Source organism: Macrotis lagotis, chromosome 2 (assembly GCF_037893015.1).
Source record: "Macrotis lagotis isolate mMagLag1 chromosome 2, bilby.v1.9.chrom.fasta, whole genome shotgun sequence".
NCBI lineage: Eukaryota > Metazoa > Chordata > Mammalia > Peramelemorphia > Peramelidae > Macrotis > Macrotis lagotis.
Genome location: NC_133659.1, coordinates 176,364,458 through 176,383,815, shown reverse-complemented (window position 1 = coordinate 176,383,815; position 19,358 = coordinate 176,364,458). Strand labels below are relative to the sequence as shown.

Here is a 19,358-nt window from a genome sequence, read left to right as displayed (position 1 = left end):
CCCTCTTCTAAAATCAAAAAGGAATGTTATGAAAAACTGCTTAACCCATCCTTTAGTTGTATGATTATAAAACTGTAGAAAAATGAGTGAAAAGTATCATTTCCTTTTTAAGTTATCATTATGGATACTCTTGATGCAAGTATACATAAGCTTATTCTGGCAAAGATTTTATACAGATGAGGAGATAGATAACAGGAGGTAGCAGTTGATGATATTTTCTCAGCTGTAGGTTTCCTGTTGTCTTTTGTGAAAGTGATTTTCTTCCATTCTTCTAAAATTATTTAAAATCCCTTAAAAATTGGTATCTGAGTACCTTTCAATTAGTTTCTTCTTCAGAACAGATTTCTTTCCTACATATTCCATCGGTTCTAGTCACTCCTCCCAACTACATCAGTTTATTTACTAATATTGCTTCTCTTGTAGTGCATTAAATTTCAAGATGTAAGTTCAAAGTGGTAATTTCTCTATCACTAGGGATTAAAAGAATTGCTACATAGAAACACTAGTAATTCATTGATTTTTAATACTTCCTTCTTGATTCATCTAGAAATGTGCTCAGGATAATCTTTTCTCCCTCAGGCTTTCTGCAGGTTTATTCCCCCTCAACTACCTATTTCTGTTTGTTGTTGTTCAGTCATTTCAGTCATAACCAACCTTCCATTTGGGGGTTTCTTGGCAAAATACTGGAGTGGTTTGCCATTTCCTCTGCCAGTGAGTCCATTTTGTTAGTCAGTCAGATGTTAAGTGACTTGCCCAGGGTCACAAGCTAGGAAATAATCTATACTGTGCTGATCATTAATTGTAATCCTTTACTTTAAGGCTTTTAAAATGCTTGTATGTTAGACTAGTATGTTCTTTGCTGCCACATATTTTTTTCAATTGTCTTAAAGGTCAAGAGTTTGCTGACTAGTTTCTGGGCCTTCTTGGCCATCTTTTTGTTACAACTTCTTTGTATTACATATACATCTTCAAGAATTTTAGATATAGAATCAAAATCTTCATTTTTTATGGAGTTCCCAAATGCTTAAACAGATTGAAAACAACTATTTTCCCAAAATATAGTAAGAAACTTCTTATATTCATCCTGTCTTCTTATTGAATAACAGTTCTGATGTTTTCCTTAACCATTGAATTGACCTTGCAGATAGAAACTGTTGTACCCTGTCTGTTAAGATATTGCTCACTTATTCATCACAGTATGGAGAACCTTTTAGTGATTCTTTCATTTAGCTGTAACTTCCATAATTTTTCTTTTCTCATGTGGAACAACTCTATAGATATGGATTTAATTCTGTCTCATCAATATCTTATCCACTAATTGATAATGTGAGAGTGGTGGTACTGTCTCCACTCAGTCAAGCATGACTAATATGGAAATATGTTAAATCAGATTGTACATGTATGACCCATGTCAGATATCTTGCTGCCATAGGAAGGGGGGAGGGAAAGGAGAGTGAAAAAAATATATAGAACTCAAAAACTTGCAAAAGGATGAATATTGAAAACTATTTTTCCATGTAATTAGAAAAAATAAAAAATATCAGTCAAGGATGCAGAAAAATGCGGTAGGGAATAACTGCTAGATTTGGGGTCAGAGAACCCAAGTTTGAATTTTGACTTTGTCACGTATTGCCTCAATTATTCTGAGAGAGTCACAAAGTGACTCAATGGATAAATGAGAACAGCTTCCTCACCTGTAAAAAATGAGTTAGAGAAGAAAAGAGAAAATCATTTCAATATCTTTGCCAAGAAAACCTCGGTCACAAATGATTGATTAACATTGCTGGGTCACACTTAAAGTTATTCCAGTTTGGTTGAAGGGTTGGACAATTTGGATGATCTGGAAGATAAGAAAATTCAATCCCAGAGAAAATAAATTGTTTCTTTGAGTTTCTAATAAATATCATAATTGGGATTTGAATTCATGTCCTATATCTCCAATATTAGTGCCCCAAGTTCAATGCCTTTTCTTGCATACCATAAACATTATTCCAGTACTCCCACAGAAATAGAAAGCAGTCATAACAAACTAAGGTCCTGGTTTTATCTGTTTCATGGGTCATGGAGGGCCAAAAATGCATTGCATTGTGGTGATAAGCCTCTCTCAATGTGTAACAGAATTGGTCCTTAGACAGCTGACCACAGTCTGTTTCCCAGCTGTACTCAAAGTCTTTCCAGATTATGCACTGTTGGCTGAGGCTTTAAGATAGCAAGGTGACCTCTAGCCATGAGGTATTAGCAGAACAGACCTTTGGTCCTTCTAAAGTAAGTTAATTCCTTAGCTCCTTATAATCAAAACACTTTCATACCCATTCATAGTTTTATTTTTTTCCCTCAAATTTCAGCTGTGCACCAAAAATGTTTTCACCCTGTAGCAATCAGAGAGAAGAGATTTTTTTTTGAAACAAAAAATTAAAATTGCCTAAGGCAAAAGCCATGGCTGTTCCCCTTTTGAATTTGAGTCTGCCACATTACTCTACCTCATCAGAACAGAGAGATAATATTAGACTCATAGATTTAGAACTGGAACAGACTTGAGAGATCATCTAGTCTGAAGGTATCAAATACCTGGCCTATAGCCCAAGCTGGAACTAGATTAAAATATAATTGGGAGGTATTTAACAAAATAAATAAAAACACTATTTGTTGTTATTCAGTCATTTCAGTCATGTCTAATTCTGTGACCCTAAAAAGGTCACAAAGAGTCTAAAATGACTGAATTTTAAAAAATCATTGAAACTTCAGAAGAACCCTGGTAAGGGTTCAAGTGTCATCATCCCCACTTTGCTGGTGAAGGAAATGAGACTGAGAGAGTTAAGTGACTTTTCTAAGTTCACACAACTTAATCAACTAATCAAACCTGTCCTTATCCAATACACCCCACTGACTCTCTGCTTTGTTTCCACATTGATCAAGGAAGGAGTATTTCTTGGAAATGACATCAGCTTGGCTTTGAAATTCCATTTCTGTTTGAGTTTTTTCCCCTTCTAAATTCAAAGAAACATCTATTTAAGTGATTTCCAAATTCATTGCCAAGTTGGGCTTATTTTATGTCCACTCTGTATCTTCCATCTGCTCCTGTTACTCCCCACATGTGGTCACAGCCCTCTTTCAGGTTATCTCCACATCCCATCTATATTTTTCATTTTTTTTTGCAAGGCAATGGATTTAAGTGACTTGCCCAAGGTCATACAGCTAGATAATTATTAAGTGTCTGAGGCCAAATTTGAACTCAGGTCCTCCTGACTCCAGGGTTGGTGCTCTAATCCACCAGGTCATCTAGCTGCCTCCTTCAATAGCTTTTTAATTATGTCCCATCATCATCCTCATTCTCATTGTCATCATCATCATCACCATTAGTGTTCATAATGCTTATTTGATCCTTATAACCACCCTGGGAGGTAGGCACTATTAATATTCTCATCTTAGAGATGAGGAAACTAAAGAATACAGAGGATGGGTGACTTGTCCAGTTTCACACCATTAGTGAATGTCTATAATAGGATTTGAACTCAGGTGTTCAAGTTGAATACTTCATCCAGTGAACTACCTAGTTACCTTATAATGTCCTCTTTTGTGCATTAAAGACCCTTCACAATTGGTATTCAACCATTTAGTCCTGTTACTTCCTCTAGATTCCAGTCAAATTAATCTCTATGTTGTTTCCAACTCTGGCCCTTTTCAGAAGTCATCTCCTTTACTTGGAATGTTCTCTATCCTCACTTCTGACTCTTAAATTCCTAGCTTCATTCAAGGATCAACTCAAGTGCCATGTCCTCCATGAGACTACCCCTCTTCCCCTAGGATTTAATAGTCTCCTTTTCCTATGAAATAAATTTTTACATATGTCATATTTATCTATATGTAAATTTATATTTTCTTTTTTAATAAAAAGTATATTTTATTATACTATATTATAGAAGTATTTATGTCATAAATTAAAAATAAAATAAATAAAACTAAAAAAAAATACCTATATGTATAAATCTTATTTCTTTCAATAGCATGTAAGCTCCTTGAGGATAGGAACTGCTTTTGTTTACATCTGTGTCCCCAATACTTCATTGTGCCTTATAAATAGTAACTACTTGAACCTTGTTGAATTGAATTATAAACCCTCTAAGAACTTCTTCCAAGGAACAATATTATCCAAATGGATGACAATCTTTCCTCCACAATATCACTCATACCCTTCTCTCAATCTGCATAAGAACTATCTTGGTCTCGATGTTCATGGCCTCCTAGATACTATTGTAGCAAGCTCCTATTTGGTCTTCCTCATTGCTTTGATCCATCTTTATCATTATTACTGTACTATCTATATATACTACATATTGCTATACTATCCATGTAGAATATATATATATATATATATATATATATATATATATATATATGTATGTATATACCATCTAAGATGCAGAATTGATCAATATGCTGTTTAGCTGCCAAATGAATATCTGGTCTCTTAGAAACAATCTCAATGCAGGACTAACCTTTTATTTCTAATCTTTCTATGGGGAGGGGGAGGTGCCTAGAGAAGCATTAGAAAGCCCCTGGAGCTGTTTGAGTCAAGGAGTGACATGATCAGATCTGTGCTTAAATGTGAAAACCATCTCTGCCACTACTGCCTGAAAGATCTTGAGTAATACATCTAACATCACTTGGCCTCAATTATCTCCTGAAAAGAGGCTATCAGATGAGATGACCTCTGTGGTTCCTTCCAGTTTTAGAAATATCATGCTTTAAGGATTTGGTATCCAATAGGGCTTAGAATTTGGGATGTCAAGGTTTCCTCATAACCTCTGATCATGAGGTAATTATGCATTTAATTTTGTTATGGAGTCATTTTCATTTGTGTCCAGATCAACTCCCTTTAAGTTTATCTTGGCACAGTCACTGGAGTAGTTAGCCATTTCCTTTTCCAGCTGATTTTACAGATGGGCAAACTGAGGAAAATAGGGTCAAGTGATTTGCCCAGGATAACATAGCTAATGTTTGAAGCTGGATTTGAACTCATGTCTTTCTGCCTCCAGGACCAGCATTATGTCCTATGTGGCACCTAGCTGCCACATTTAATTTACATGATGAATTAAACAAGCTTGTTTTGCTTGACCTGGAAATCTGTCTAACTTCTATAATATATCTCTCTGTAAATTCATTTTTTCATCTATTATTTACCTGGATCATATTATGTCATCTCATGTAAACTCACTCCATGATACTTTATTATCAAAGTTCTTCTGAACACAAAAATTCATTTTGTAGTCAGTGCCTTTTATTTAATGATGGAGAAATAGCAATGTAGTGGTAGGCATATAAAGTGTTTGCTTTAAGAATCTCCCGGGGCGGCTAGGTGGCATAGTGGATAAAGCACCGGCCCTGGAGTCAGGAGTATTTGGGTTCAAATCCGGTCTCAGACGCTTAATAATTACCTAGCTGTGTGGCCTTGGGTAAGCCACTTAACCCTGTTTGCCTTGCAAAAAAATTAAAAAAAAGAATCTTCCAGATAACACAGTGGGAAATATGATCAATGAGATGGTCTGCTCACACACAACAAAGCAGTTACCTAATGATCCAGCTAAGACACAGACAGTTTAGTAGACAGAGGAGTAGATTTGTGGTAAGGAAGATCTCAGTTAAATTCCGCATCTGACTTTGCTATCTATAAGACCATAGCCAAGACACCCTCCCTGAACCTCTGTCTCTTCTACCTCCTATCTTCCCTGACTTCCTTCAAGACTCAGACCACCTTCTATAAATGACTTTTCCTGGTCTTCCTTTTCCTTCACCAAGGGCAAAGACCTTCCCTCTGACTTTGGCCTCAGACACTTGACACTTACTTAGCTGTGTATCCTTGAGCAAGGCACTTAACTTTGATTTCCTCATATTCAGGACCATCTCAGACATCCTGATTCATATCTGACCACTGAACCTAAATGACTCTGGAGGAGAAAGTGAGGCTGGTGATTTAGCACAGCATCCCCCCACCCCACACACACACACTCAAATCCAATTCATGTGCTTGTCATGGCCTCACCTCCCTGATGTCATAGTCTTCTTCTAGAATGAAGGACCAAGTTCATCTACATCATTACCACTGATTTACATTGTATATATCTTATATGTGCATCGGTTCTTTGCATGTTGTCTCTCACTTGAATGTCAGGTTTTTAAGGGTCAATAACATGTTTTTGCATAAAAAATTTGGAATTTGGAGGAAGTTTTGAGGAACATGTCTTTATATCACTAGCACATAGAACAGCACCATGAATAATACACATTAAACAAATTCTTATCATTTAACTTTAGTTCCTACCACAGTGAGACTGTTCTAAGGGTGAAATGAGAGAATGCTTGCAAATTGTCTAAAAGAACTAAAAGTATTTATCTTATGGACAGTATGTTCAGTCAAAAGATGTTGAGTTAGAGGACGTACCCTCAAATCATTTCTTCATCAATTACTACCTATGTAACCCTGGGTAAGTCATTTAGTTTTGCTGGACTTTAATGCCCTCATCAAAGGGAGGAGAGTAGATTAATCAGATGATCTCTAAGATCTTATCTAATAGTACATGGATATTATAATATTAAGATATATAAATGAGAGTTATTATCCTATTATATTTAAATTAACAGTAATATACAATACATGACAATTTAATTTACTAATAATTGTTACATATTGTTATTCTTTTTTTCTATATATGTTATATATTAGTTGTCAATTACAATTATCCCTTCCACATTACAACTTTCCTCTTCATGATTTCAATATATTTATTGATATTTGGCATAAGGAATTAAATGGGAATGGGGGCGGTTTGAGGAAGAAAGAGATGATATGCAAAGAGTAGCAGAAAACATAGAAACTCAAAAATGCATTTTATATACATATATAATTGCTTAATAATAACCCAAATTTTACAATAAAGTATGGTAAATACCCCACAAAAGATAAAGAAAAAATACAACTTTTTCTCTGATATGAAGAGAAGGTCAAAAAATTTTACACTGATTGTCCAAATCATGGGGATACTGTGCCTTTAATTCCTGAGACCTGGAAGGCATAATTGTATATTTTGGATGAGGAGGAGGAGAAGGGGGGTGGATACCACAAAGATTCACCAGCCTAAGAAACTTTTAACTTAGGAACTTAGGTTGACCACTGCCAAGTTCACACAGGTAGAGTGAGCTGTAGAACTGAGATTCCAATCAAGTTCCCTTGACTCCGAAGGCAGCTTCCTTCCCCTGGTGACTTGTTTTGTATTCTTATGTCCCTTCAGAACTTCCAGGGAAATGAAGCAATGTTCGAGGCTGTGGAGCAGCAAGACATGGATGCTGTGCAGATCCTTCTGTATCAGTATAACACTGAAGAGCTAGACTTAAACACACCCAACAGTGAAGGCTTGACTCCTTTGGACATTGCCATCATGACCAACAATGTGCCTATTGCAAGACTCCTCCTGAAGACAGGTGCCAGAGAGAGTCCACACTGTGAGTAAAACTCAGGGCAGAACTCATCTAAGGCTGTTTTGATGTGTATCAACCTAACACCAGAAAGACCCTTTAAAAACTTTTCTCTAACACTGGAAGGGCTATTAGGATTCATCTAATGCAACTTACCCACTTGTTTTATAGATGAGTAAAGGGGAGAAATACAACTGACTTTGAAATTCTTAATATGTTTTCATGTGCAAGCACTTTGAAAATAGAAGGCTTAGCACATAAAGAGGTGAACTGTTTGTCAAGCAGGGCATCAGAGGTACTTCAAAATAGTATAGACCAATTCTTATAGGGAAAGAGCCTTCATTTCATAGTTTTTCTTGATGATTTCACCAAGTGTTACTACAAGGCAAGAGACACATTGGGGAGAAAAGAATCTGTGGTGGGGGAGGTGTTTGTGTGCATATGTGCAAGTGTGGCTCTGTACCATAGGAACTATTCTTGGACTCATAGATTTAGGGCAGGATGACCTCAAAGGTCATTATTTTGAAGATAAAGAAAGCTCAGGAGGACTAAACATCTGGACCAACATCAAAAAGGCAGAGAGAAGAAAGGCCAAGATTTGAACCCTCATCTTTTCATTCCAGTTCCATGTCTTTCTATAGCTTCTTTTGTTGGGGCAGTGTGTTACAGTAGATTGTGGGTCAAAAAAATGTCTGATCTGCAAGAAAAACCACTGAGGTAGAGCTCTGAGACAATAATTATTTATTAAAGGAATCTGGGCCTCTTTAATAAAATAGGACCCCAGATCTTCTTTACAGTCTTAGTTTTATAGTTTAGTTTTATAGTGCTTGAAAGTGAAAACTTACAAAAGAGGCAGAGTAAAATACAAAGTCTTTTCAGTTGACCCTGGTCATCCAGAAGAGTCTACATAAAAATCCCAATAGCTGACATATCTTGACCCTTCAGGAAGGTCTACTGAGCCAATGGCTAGACCTATGGGTCTAAATTTCAAAGCATCCACATGGGCTAATGGTCTGGTAGACAGGCAATCCATGTACTGGCAAACAGTTTTACTTGTTGGCCAAGTTTCTTGTGGTCATCTCCCTATATTGGGCAATAGAGAGGTGATAAAGGACAAAGGGAAAAAATTGCTTGTGTGCTTTTCATATCATTGAATCATCTTTACCACACTTGACAGAAAGGAAGAATGGAGCTCCTTTAGTTAGTTGCCTATGATTAAGCAAGTAAATTCATAACAAGCCTGTGAATTTATAGTTTATAGTTTCAATGATAAGAAAAATTAGACAGATTAAATATATATTGATAGATGAGCATGATACTAATTAATTTCTAGCATCAGTATCCCTATGAAATCATAATAAAGTGATTAATAATGATTAGAATAAAATAGGGGTCTAATTAATCATCCATCATAAGATAGAGTGTTGAACTTGATATTAGAAAGACTCAGGTGTGAGGGAGGGTTGTTGCATGACTGTAATCCTTACTATGGGAGAGGTTGAGCCAAGTGGATCAATCAAACATGGAATTTCCAAGCTGCAGTGCATCAAGTCAATTGAGTTTGCACTATTTACCTCCAATATGTTGAGGTCCTGGGAGCGAAGGGCCACCAAACTACCCAAGGAGGGGCCAACCATTCCAGAATGGAAATGGCAACTCAAATCTTGCAAGTAAGTTATCAATGGGATCAGGTCCATTAGCTGCTTCTGGACTTCCAGCTTGGGCAAGAATGATAGATTCAGTCTCAAAGCAAATTAAAAAATACCTTGAATTTAAATCTTACCTCAAGATAATCATATAAACCTGGGCACATGATTTAATCTTTATTTCCTCTGTTTCCTCATATGTTAAAAAAGAAAAATAATCATAGCATCTATAGTTGTGAGAACCATTGAGAAAATGCCTATAAAGTGTTTTGCAAAGTTTAATCAGTGATTTAAAAGTCAATTATTACTTCACTATTCCATAAAGCAAGGAATACCAGAACCAACTGAGACAGCCCAAGTGAATTGTTTGTAAACTATTCTGTGTAAGGCCCATGGCTCCACTGAAATGGGTCAAATTCATTTTGGCTGTAAACTCTCTATGACATTTGATGTCTACACTGGCTCACACCACAGTTATAAACATTTTTTTCTGACAAATTCATGAATGGATTTTCTAAGACATTTTCTAAACACTATATTCTAAACTCTGGGGATAAAAATTGGGAAAAAATGAGACAATTCCTCTTCTCAGAGAGCTCACAATTTGATTGGAGAAGACATCATGTAAAAGAAAGTTTCACAATACATTAGACAAAAAAAGGTCCTGAAATCCTAAAGATTCAGCAGAGGTAGAAGGCAAGGTCTGATGACAGTGCTAGGGGATGCAGGTCATAAAGACAGGAAGGATAAATGATGGTACTTTATCTCTACAGGAAAAAAAAAGTGGGTGACTACCACTTCATGGAAGTCCTGTTAAGAAACCAAGAATACATTAGGCATTGACCATACAAAGAAAAAAATGAAACAATAATGAAAGGATTAATGTTCAGTACTCCAGCACTTCAGTAACCCAAAGGGTTAATTAACCCCAGCTAATACTGGCTTACTTGACTCCTAAAGAACTGGAAGGGTGTATAATTTGGAAACATTTGTTTGCTCCCAAATTTCAAACATCTTCCACCCAAAGAAACTCCTTACATTAGACACATAGGACAACTCCAGTATTTAAAAGCTCATCTCTCTTTTTGATGAATCCACACCCCCCCCACTTTGCCCAGAAACTTGAGGAATTTGTTTTAGTGGGATCTGAGTCCAAGAGAATGACATTTTCAAGAAGAGATTGCTACTCTGAGGAAAACAAAGAATTTAAAGAAATGGTCTTGTGAAAATGGAATTAAACAAAAAAGTTGGAGAGGGGATGTTTTTGTCCCTATGAAATTTGTTCTGCAATAACATCTATCCCAATGAACCAACAAGGGAGGACTTGGAGGGAGAATCGATGGGTCTGAACACCAAGAATGCAGACTGAGCAACATTCTGTACGAAGAAACAAGGAAACTATTCATCCAGATGTTGCCACTGCCATCCCTGCAGTGGGCTGAATGAAACATTAGATCTACTTACCTGGATATTGCAAAGATTTCTGTACTTTCCATGAAAATAATGAGACACCCTCCCCCCCAAACCCCTTTTGCACATTTAAACCTCATTAAAACAAACAACAACAAAAAAGTCCAAATCTTCAACTCCAAAACTGAAGCCAAAACACAAACTTAGGCAGCCTCCTATCCTCTATGGGATAGTCCCTAATGATGTTGATCTCATGCTGATTGGACTGATTAGAGGTTGCATAAGCTCTTTGTCTCCTTTAGACCACACAAACTAATTTAATGGAAAGAGCATTAGACTTAGAGACAGGTAGATCTAGGTGCAAATTTTGCTTCATACACTTACTAGCTGTTTGACTTTGGGCAAATCCCTTAACCTGGAGATCCTTGATACTTCATCTGTTAAAATAAAGGATTTAGATTCTATGACCTCTCCCCTATTCCCAAATTGATGATTTTATGAACCCTGAAAGTTTTGGCATCATGGCAAAAATAAAAGACTAACAACTATCTCACAAACAATTGAAAATGAAATTTTTCATGTTTCTAGGAACTTAAGTAAATCCCAGCTTCCCTCCTTTTTTCCCTGGTTTGCTATAATCCAACAGCGTGTTTCCCTTGGCTCTGTTCTTCGCACAAAGGTGTTCCAATTAGAACAAGGTCAGAATGAAGGAAGGCAATCTGTTCTCTAGGATTTCCAACTTACTTTCTATATCAAGTTCAAGTGGGGGCAAAACTGCTTCATCTCAATCCTCATCAATGAGGAAAAAGAATGGCCTGCCACCAAAATCAGATAAGCAAACACCTGCCATAATGGCTCCCTGGGATATACAGAGTCATATTATGAGCATGGAAGATGACTACATTTGACATCCTTCATCTGAAAGTCTGAAAGCAATATGAAACATCAACTTCATGGAATTTACTTCTGTTTCCATTTCATAGCAATATAAAATGAAGTACAAAAAGGTTTTAAGACCTAGTGACCTTCATCATAGTCATTTGAAGATCATCTAATACAATCCCCTTACTCTACAGATGAGAAAACTAAAGCCCAGAGAGACATGTGTCAAGCAGAAAATAATTGGTACTTGAAAACAACATTCTATTCATGATATCATTTGTTACCCTGAACTTCATTTTTTCTATCTATAAATGAAGTGGTGGGTTAGATGACCTTTAAGGTCTCTTCTAGCTATGACTCTATGACCCTTCAAACCTTCTCTTTAAGGCTTGTTACCCAGTATCCGAGACTTTAGCCTCAAATTCATTCTTGGTCATATAAAGGGATCTGTAATTCAGGAATAGGAATTTACTGAATCATAAAAACACCCCAGAAATATTCATCCAAAACTGCAATCTCCCCAGGGCCAAAATGCTTGACAAAAATAGAGTCCTCTGGTTAGTTAGCTATCTTTATTAAACTACTTTTTATGTCCTCCTGCCTCTAGGTGGCAGTCCAGTAGTGCAGAATCACATTTACTCATAAAAAACAACCAAAACAACTATTCTTCAAGGATTATTGGCCTAGAAATAGAATTACTTACTTCCTGACTACCTAATAGGATGGGCTTAGAGAATATATCTGAATAGTAACCAAGTATGACTGTCTATAAGAGACTTCAACGAGGAAAGTCTAGACCTATAAAATGTCAATCAGTATATATGGATGGCCTTAAGGACTTGTGAATGGATATATGAGCCTATAGACCTCAATATTCCCAACTACAAATACATGTATGTGCGCGCGCGCACACACACACACACACACACACGCAGTACATAGGGTATAGTGAAAAGAACATTAAGGTGGGGTTTAAATCCTAGCTCTTCTGTTTTGATTTTGAGCATTCCTTTAACCTCTCTGAGCCTCAGTTTCCTCATCTGTAAAATGAATGGGTAGGACTAGATGACCATTGAGAATTCTTTTAACTTCAAAATTATTATCCAAATCTGTCCCTTCTACCTTCTAATCCCCACATTCCCTTCTTTCCCTGGTCAACCACCTCCCTCTCATTATCACACATTACAATCTTTAACACAGTCTTGTATTTGTGTATTGGAGAAATATAGTTCAGGAATTCTTAACCTGAACCACAAACTTTTTAAAAAATATTTTGATAACTACATTTTGTTGCAGTTGATTTCCATTGAAATCCTACATAGTTTATTTTATGAATTTAAGAATATTATTCTAAGAGGAACATGAGTTTCACCAGACTTCCAAAGGTTCTGTGACGTTAAAATATATTGAGGACTTTTGATCTAGTCCAATTCCTTATTTTACTGGGAAAGTAATTGAGGCCTAGGGTGGTAATATTACCTTCCTTGAGTCATTAATAATATTTGCAGAACTAGAATTCAGATCTAGATCCTCTGATATTATACTCCACTATATCTCTTTCCACTAAATCATGTTACCTCTCAAAACAACTATAAAGCATGTCAATGAAATATGTAGTAGTAACTCCTGAAAATCCTGGACCCCCAAAACCTCTGAGGTTCACAGCAAGAAGACACTAAAGACACAGAACTGGAAGGGTTGATAGCCATACACACACAAACCTTACCACATTCTATTTTATACAATGAACTCTGATAGCATTAGAACAGGTTGCCTCTTACTTCATCCCTTTCCCTTCCTTTTAGAGCAATAAAACTTCCATCTATCCCATACCACCAATTTTGAAGTTCACATTATAGGTCCACAATTTCATTTTTTATTTCCCCTTTATTATTGGTTTCACCGCCAAGTGACAGACTGTAAGTTTAAGATTACTGGCTGTGGGAAAGGGGAAGAGATATTTCTTCCTTTCTCTCACTTCTACCTGTTCCCTAGTCTTATAATTACCAGCAAGACAGCTGGGGCTCTACATTACCTCCTAATTCATAGGACAACCAAGATAAATCCCTTTGGTTAATTGTAATTAGGGGATATGATGATCACAGATTTAGAGGTCATCTAAGCCAATCTATTTATTTTACAAATGAAAAAAATCAAGATTCATAATGGTTAAGTCACTTGCTCAAGATCACATAACTCTGATGTGTAGGATTTGAACCAGAGTCTCTGTCTCCAAACAAGGCATTTAGAGGGCTACACAAGAACACTGGTGTCATTAATGACTTTATACTTGCACCTCTTTCTTGAGCCCCCAAATTAGCACCCCATTAACTAAATTTTACACTTATTTCAAGTTTGATAAGGCAACCCCTTAGATTTGTCTGTGGTTTAGCTTTTGGTTATTTTTCCTTATTGGAAACAAGAAACAGATTTGCTATCATTGAGAAGGATCATTTACAAGAATGTGCCATTCCTTTGAAGGCAGTTCCCAAAGATGAGCTCCAGAAATATTTTTTTATCAAAGTCAGCACCATTGGAGAGAATGAGTCACCTCCTAAAATGACTCCTTTCAAGAAGGATGACAATCCTAAATTCTGGTCTGTCGGTTTAAAAAAAAATCAATCCCATGATTTTATATTCACACATCTGAACCGTTGTCAAGACAACAATGTCAATTCAGTGGAAACAAAAACAGTTTGAATAAACATATGGGTGGGTTGACAGGTTTTTTCCTCCATTCTTCAACCCATTGTTTAAGCCTCATGTAGACAGCATTCAAGTCAAAGTTTTCTCCTCTGAAATATGGATATGATAGGCAGCTATCTTATTTCATCTTTGAGTAATCTGACTTCACTGACTGATGTGTTTTTGTTGTTGTTCAGTTGTTTCAGTCGTGCCCAACTCTTCATAACTCCACTGGGATTTTCATGGCAAAGATATTGGAGTGGTTTGCCATTTCTTTTTCCAATTCATTTTATGTGTGAGGAAAGTGAGGCAAACAGGGTTAAGTGACTTGCCCAGAATCACCAGTGTCTCTGGTCAGTTTTGACCTCAGGAAGATGAGTCTTCCTGACTCCAGGTCCAGCACTTTATCCACTGTGTCGCCTCACTGTGTTTTAGATTTGCCCAGTAAAATATACCATAGTATCTGGTATAATCATTTCAGTGTAAGCCTCTATTTACACTTTCAGAATCTGTAAAAACTAGGTCATCAATAACTCTACATGCCTTCAGTAAAGTTTTCCTCCCCAAATTTTATTGGTGTAATTCAATCAATCAATCAATCATTATTTATTGCATGCTTCTAGGCACTGTACTGGTATTACAAACAATGAAATAATCCCTTCATGCAAAGAATTTACTTTCTAATGGGTGAGACAAGTATATTCAAAACATAATATAATCTGTATGTGTATTTGTACATAGGTATTATATATACATGCATTCATTTACCTATAGGTATATATCTATATACATGCAAACATACAGAATAAAGTGAAAGTGAATACTTGCAATTATATCCCCAGATGTTCAATAGGAAGTAGTTTTGGAGGGAGAACATTAATGATTAGAGCATTGGGAAAAGCTTCATGGAAAAGAAGGAGTCTGAGCCACATCTCAAAAGGAAGAGAACTCAGTGAGATGGTAGACAGCTAGTGATAAAACACAGAATATTTGGTGTGAGGAGCAGAGATAAGTGTTCTCAGTATGCTGGAAGCAGAGGGATAGCCACTGAACCTGGAAAGGTAGGTAGGTTGTGCTCAGATTCTGTAAGCTTTACACAGGGAGTTGATATTTGTTCCTAGAGGCAAAAGGAAACCATGAGAATTGGTCAAGGAGGAATGATATAATCAGATCTGTGCTTAAGGAAAATTACTTTGGCATTAGGATGTAGGTTGGAGAGAAAAGTCAGAGACCAAGCAATAATCTAGGTGAGAGGCACAGATGAATTTAATAAGAATAAGCAATTATATGCCACCAATTATATACCAAAGACTACAAATATTTCATTTTACCCTCAATACAATTCCCAGAAGTAGCTGCTATTATTCCCATTTTATAGTTGAGAAAACTGAAGCAGGGTTATACAACTAGTGTTTCAAGCAAAATTTGAACTTGAATTTTAGTGAGTCCGGACACAACATTCTAACCACTGTACCAACTGGCTGCCCATAATTCAGCATATTCCATCTTTGAAAGGGATTTCAAAACCAATCTAAATCAACTCATACTACATTAAGAAACCAAACTGTAATACATCCAGCAAATTGCAACTTAGATTTTACTTGAACCCACCAATAAAGAGGATTCCCACTACCTTTTGAAGTTTGAAGCAGTCCAATCCACATCTAAATAGTTCTAATTTCTAGTAAGTTATTTTTCTCCTATCAGATCTAAATTTGTACCTTTGCTACTTCCATTTATTGTCCCTAGTTTTGTATTCTGCAGCAAGACAGAGCAAATATAATCCTTTCTCTACAGAACAACTTTTAAAATAATTTGGGGCAGCTAGGTGATACAATGGATAGAGTGACAGACCTATAGCCAGGAAGATTCATCTAGCTAAGTTCAAATCCTACATTAGACACTTACTAGTTGTGTGACCCTGGACAAGTCACTTACTTAACATCTGTAAAAGGAGCTAAAGAAGAAATGGCAAACCACTCCAGTATCCTTGCCAAGAAAATCCCAAATGGGATCACAAAGAGGCACACATGACTGAAAATGAGCAACAAAAGATAGTTGTTATGTCCTTCTCTTCATAAAGCTAAATATCCCTAATTATTTCAGATTATCTTCTTATGGCATGAGCTTAACTTCCTCTACCATTCCCATGGTTCATTCTACATTTTACTAATTTCCTTTCTAATATTTGGTGACTAGAATTCTCTTGATGTAGCCTGACCTAGGGAAGGGAACAATCTACTAGGGTATTACCTCCTGGAAATTGTTTCTATTTTTGTATAGTCTAAAATCATGAACACCAGCTTTCATGGAGAAGGAGTCTGAGCTACATCTCAAAAGGAAGAGAATTCAATGAGATGGTAGTAGAGAGAGTGTATATTAAACTGCTGAGTCATATGGAATTTGGAAGACATTAGAAAACCCAGTTTTTTTTAAAAGATAAAAACTATCAAGCCATGCCTCCTCTATCATGTCACTGCATTCAATAAATAATACATCCTCTATTCATCCATCAAAGTGATTTTTCTAAAGGCAAGTCCTTCCATGTCATTCTACTACTCAAACTTCCATGGTTCTCTATTACCAACAGAATCAATTATAAAATCCTGTTTTGTATTCAAGGTCCTTCATAACCTGGCCTTTTTCTTCCTTTCCTGTCATATTATATATTAATCTTCCTGACATACTCTGTGATTGAATAATACTCACCTCCTTTCTATTCTTCAAAGAAGGCACTCCATTTCTTGACTCTTAGAATTTTTTTTTTTGGCTGATTGCCATTCTGGGAATGCTCTCTCTCCTCATTTCCACTTCTTGGCTTCCCAGACTTCCTTCAAGTCCCAGCTAAAATCCCATTTTCTATGAGAAACCTTTCCTGATACCCCTTAATGCTAATGTTTTCCCTTTATTGATTATCTCCAATTTATCCTATTTATAGCTTATTTGTACATTGTGATTTACTTTTGTCTCTCCCTATTAGGATGTGGTGATCCCCTTGAGAGCAAGACTATCTTTTGCCTTTCTCTGCATATTCAGCACTTAAGCTAAATGTAAAGTCTGTTGCCTTGGGGACCTCTATAGGGACTTGATAAATGTTAGCTGACCAACTGACTATCCTGTGCTTGTATAACTGATTTCTTGAGTCATAATGTTAAAACTTTATATTTATCCCTGTTGAGTTTCATCTTATTTGATAAAATCCAGTGTTCTAGCCTATCAGGATCTTTTTCCAGTGATGCTAATCTAGTATGTTAGTTATTTCTCCCAGATTAGCATCACTGGAAAATTTGATGTTTGTCATCAATGTTTTTGACCAGATCATTGATTTTTTTTTAAAGGACAAGTCTTTTTGTGAGTTATGGTGAATAGCACTTGTCAACTTTTCTGGGTACCTATTTGTGACTCAGGAAGAACAAACTTATTTGAATAGAATATTTAGCCTTCCTGCTCTACAGTCTCTCCATCCATGATTTGAAGAAGCAAAGACATTGCTTAACTTTCAATAACAACACCAACAACAATAATATTATTTATTTAATGCTTTAAAACTTAAGTCCTTTGCAAATATTACTTCATTTCATCTTCACAATAACCCAATGGGGTGGATGCTGGTATTAACCCCATTTTACAGTTTAGAAAAATCAAAATTATGAAAAGTTAAGTGATTTTTTCCCTAGGTCACATAGCTAAGCAGTATCTAAGGAACAATTTGAATATGTTTTTATATCTGCAAGTCCAACCCATTATTCCCTGTTCTACATCTGTTTTAACAAGAGGTGTAAATTTTACCGAGGTGTAAATTCTTACAATAAGAATTAGAAAACATTCTAAATTCATAGCTCTAAAGTTAGAAAAGACCTTAAATATTATCCAACACACCCATTTTACAGATGAAGAAATTGAGGCCCAGAAATGCTATTCCAGTGGACCGGCATCACACAGATAATGAGTCTCTGAGCTGGTATGTGAACCTATATCCTCTGACTTCAGAGCCAGTGTTCTTTTTTGCCATACCTCATGGTTTCATTTTATTCATATTTATTTATCTTATTTATCTTAACTAGAGTAATTTTGTCCCTATGCCCTTGTTGGAAAGTAATATAATTTCATATTTTACCTTTGGTAAATATCTCTAGGGTCTAAACTCACTAATATTTAAAAAGAATGGGAAGCAGAAAAGGGACTGGCATTACAGACATTGAGTCAGGCAGGCCCTTGGACTCTGCTAGTAAGGGAATTCATTCATCCTTAGCACATTCCTTATCTTCATGTTCACAGGCTAGGTCTCTGTAAAGTCTGCTGTGCACACTGAGTTTCCCCTACCATTAATTAGCTCCTTGAGTCTCAGTGACCATGCTGTTGGTCATCTAACACCACAATAGCATGAAGCCCACGTTAGGAGTTGGGGAGGGGTCCCTGCCCCAGCAGCCAGCCTACTCACCACCCACTCACAGACCCTCTATTGTACTGGGGAGGAGGGCAACACAGAAGGGACTTTACTGGGCTAGAGGAGAGACAAACAGGAATGAGGCAGGGAGGCCCCAGTTTGGAGGTTTTTCAGCTCTTGTGAGACAGAAAACGAAAGAGAAGAGCATGGACTGATGGGGGAAGGTGGAGGGGGGGAGGGCAGAGTGTAAAGGAAGAAGGAGATAGAGCCAAGAAGAAAACTAGATGGGTAGAAAAAGCAGTGGTAAAGAAGACATTGGGATTTCTCTAGTAAATCAAGTTCAATGAAGCAAGTTACACCAAGGTGTAGTTCTATAGATATCCATTCTCCAATTTCTGTTACCTCTATTTCATTGCATTTTTTAGGTTACTTTTTTTTTTTTAGTTTTTGCAAGGCAATGGGGTTAAGTGGCTTGCCCAAGGCCACACAGCTAGGTAATTATTAAATGTCTGAGGCTGGATTTGAACTCAGGTACTCCTGACTCCCACTGTGACACCTAGCCGCCCCAGCCCAGGTTACTTTTCTAAATGACTAGATTTTAGGCTACCTACTAAGCTTTAGGTTAATGAGGAGGGATAGGCTTGGGATTTTTTTGTTGTTACTGTTATTCTGATATGTAAGTGTGACTAAGTGTGGGGGGGGGGGTGAGTGGGGGTATGGGTTTGGGTGAGTGGGTGGGTGTTTTAAATTATATATGATGAGACATCAATTTGATGGGTGAAGGTTAATTTCCTCTAGGAATTCCTCAGGAATTCTCAGCATGAAAGCCCATTGACTCAGAGGCAGTTCTCAATAACCTACAGCTACCTGGGGTCCTG

General features: G+C 36.7%; 1 protein-coding gene and 1 long non-coding RNA gene across 5 annotated transcripts in view; one reads left to right on the top strand and one right to left on the bottom strand.

Annotated features, from left to right (window-relative positions):
- ANKFN1 (ankyrin repeat and fibronectin type III domain containing 1) overlaps positions 1-19,358 on the top strand; it is a 503,865-nt gene that overhangs the window by 325,246 nt on the left and 159,261 nt on the right. For all 4 annotated transcript variants that reach the window (XM_074223663.1, XM_074223664.1, XM_074223666.1 and 1 more), the window contains one exon: positions 7,287-7,497. In XM_074223663.1, coding sequence (XP_074079764.1) covers positions 7,287-7,497 — 211 coding nt within the window. The remainder of the gene's footprint in view (positions 1-7,286; positions 7,498-19,358) is intronic.
- Positions 6,748-19,358, bottom strand: part of LOC141513644 (uncharacterized) — a 131,184-nt gene continuing 118,573 nt past the window's right edge. The window contains exon 4 of the long non-coding RNA XR_012475844.1: positions 6,748-9,188. This is a non-coding gene — a long non-coding RNA (uncharacterized LOC141513644). The remainder of the gene's footprint in view (positions 9,189-19,358) is intronic.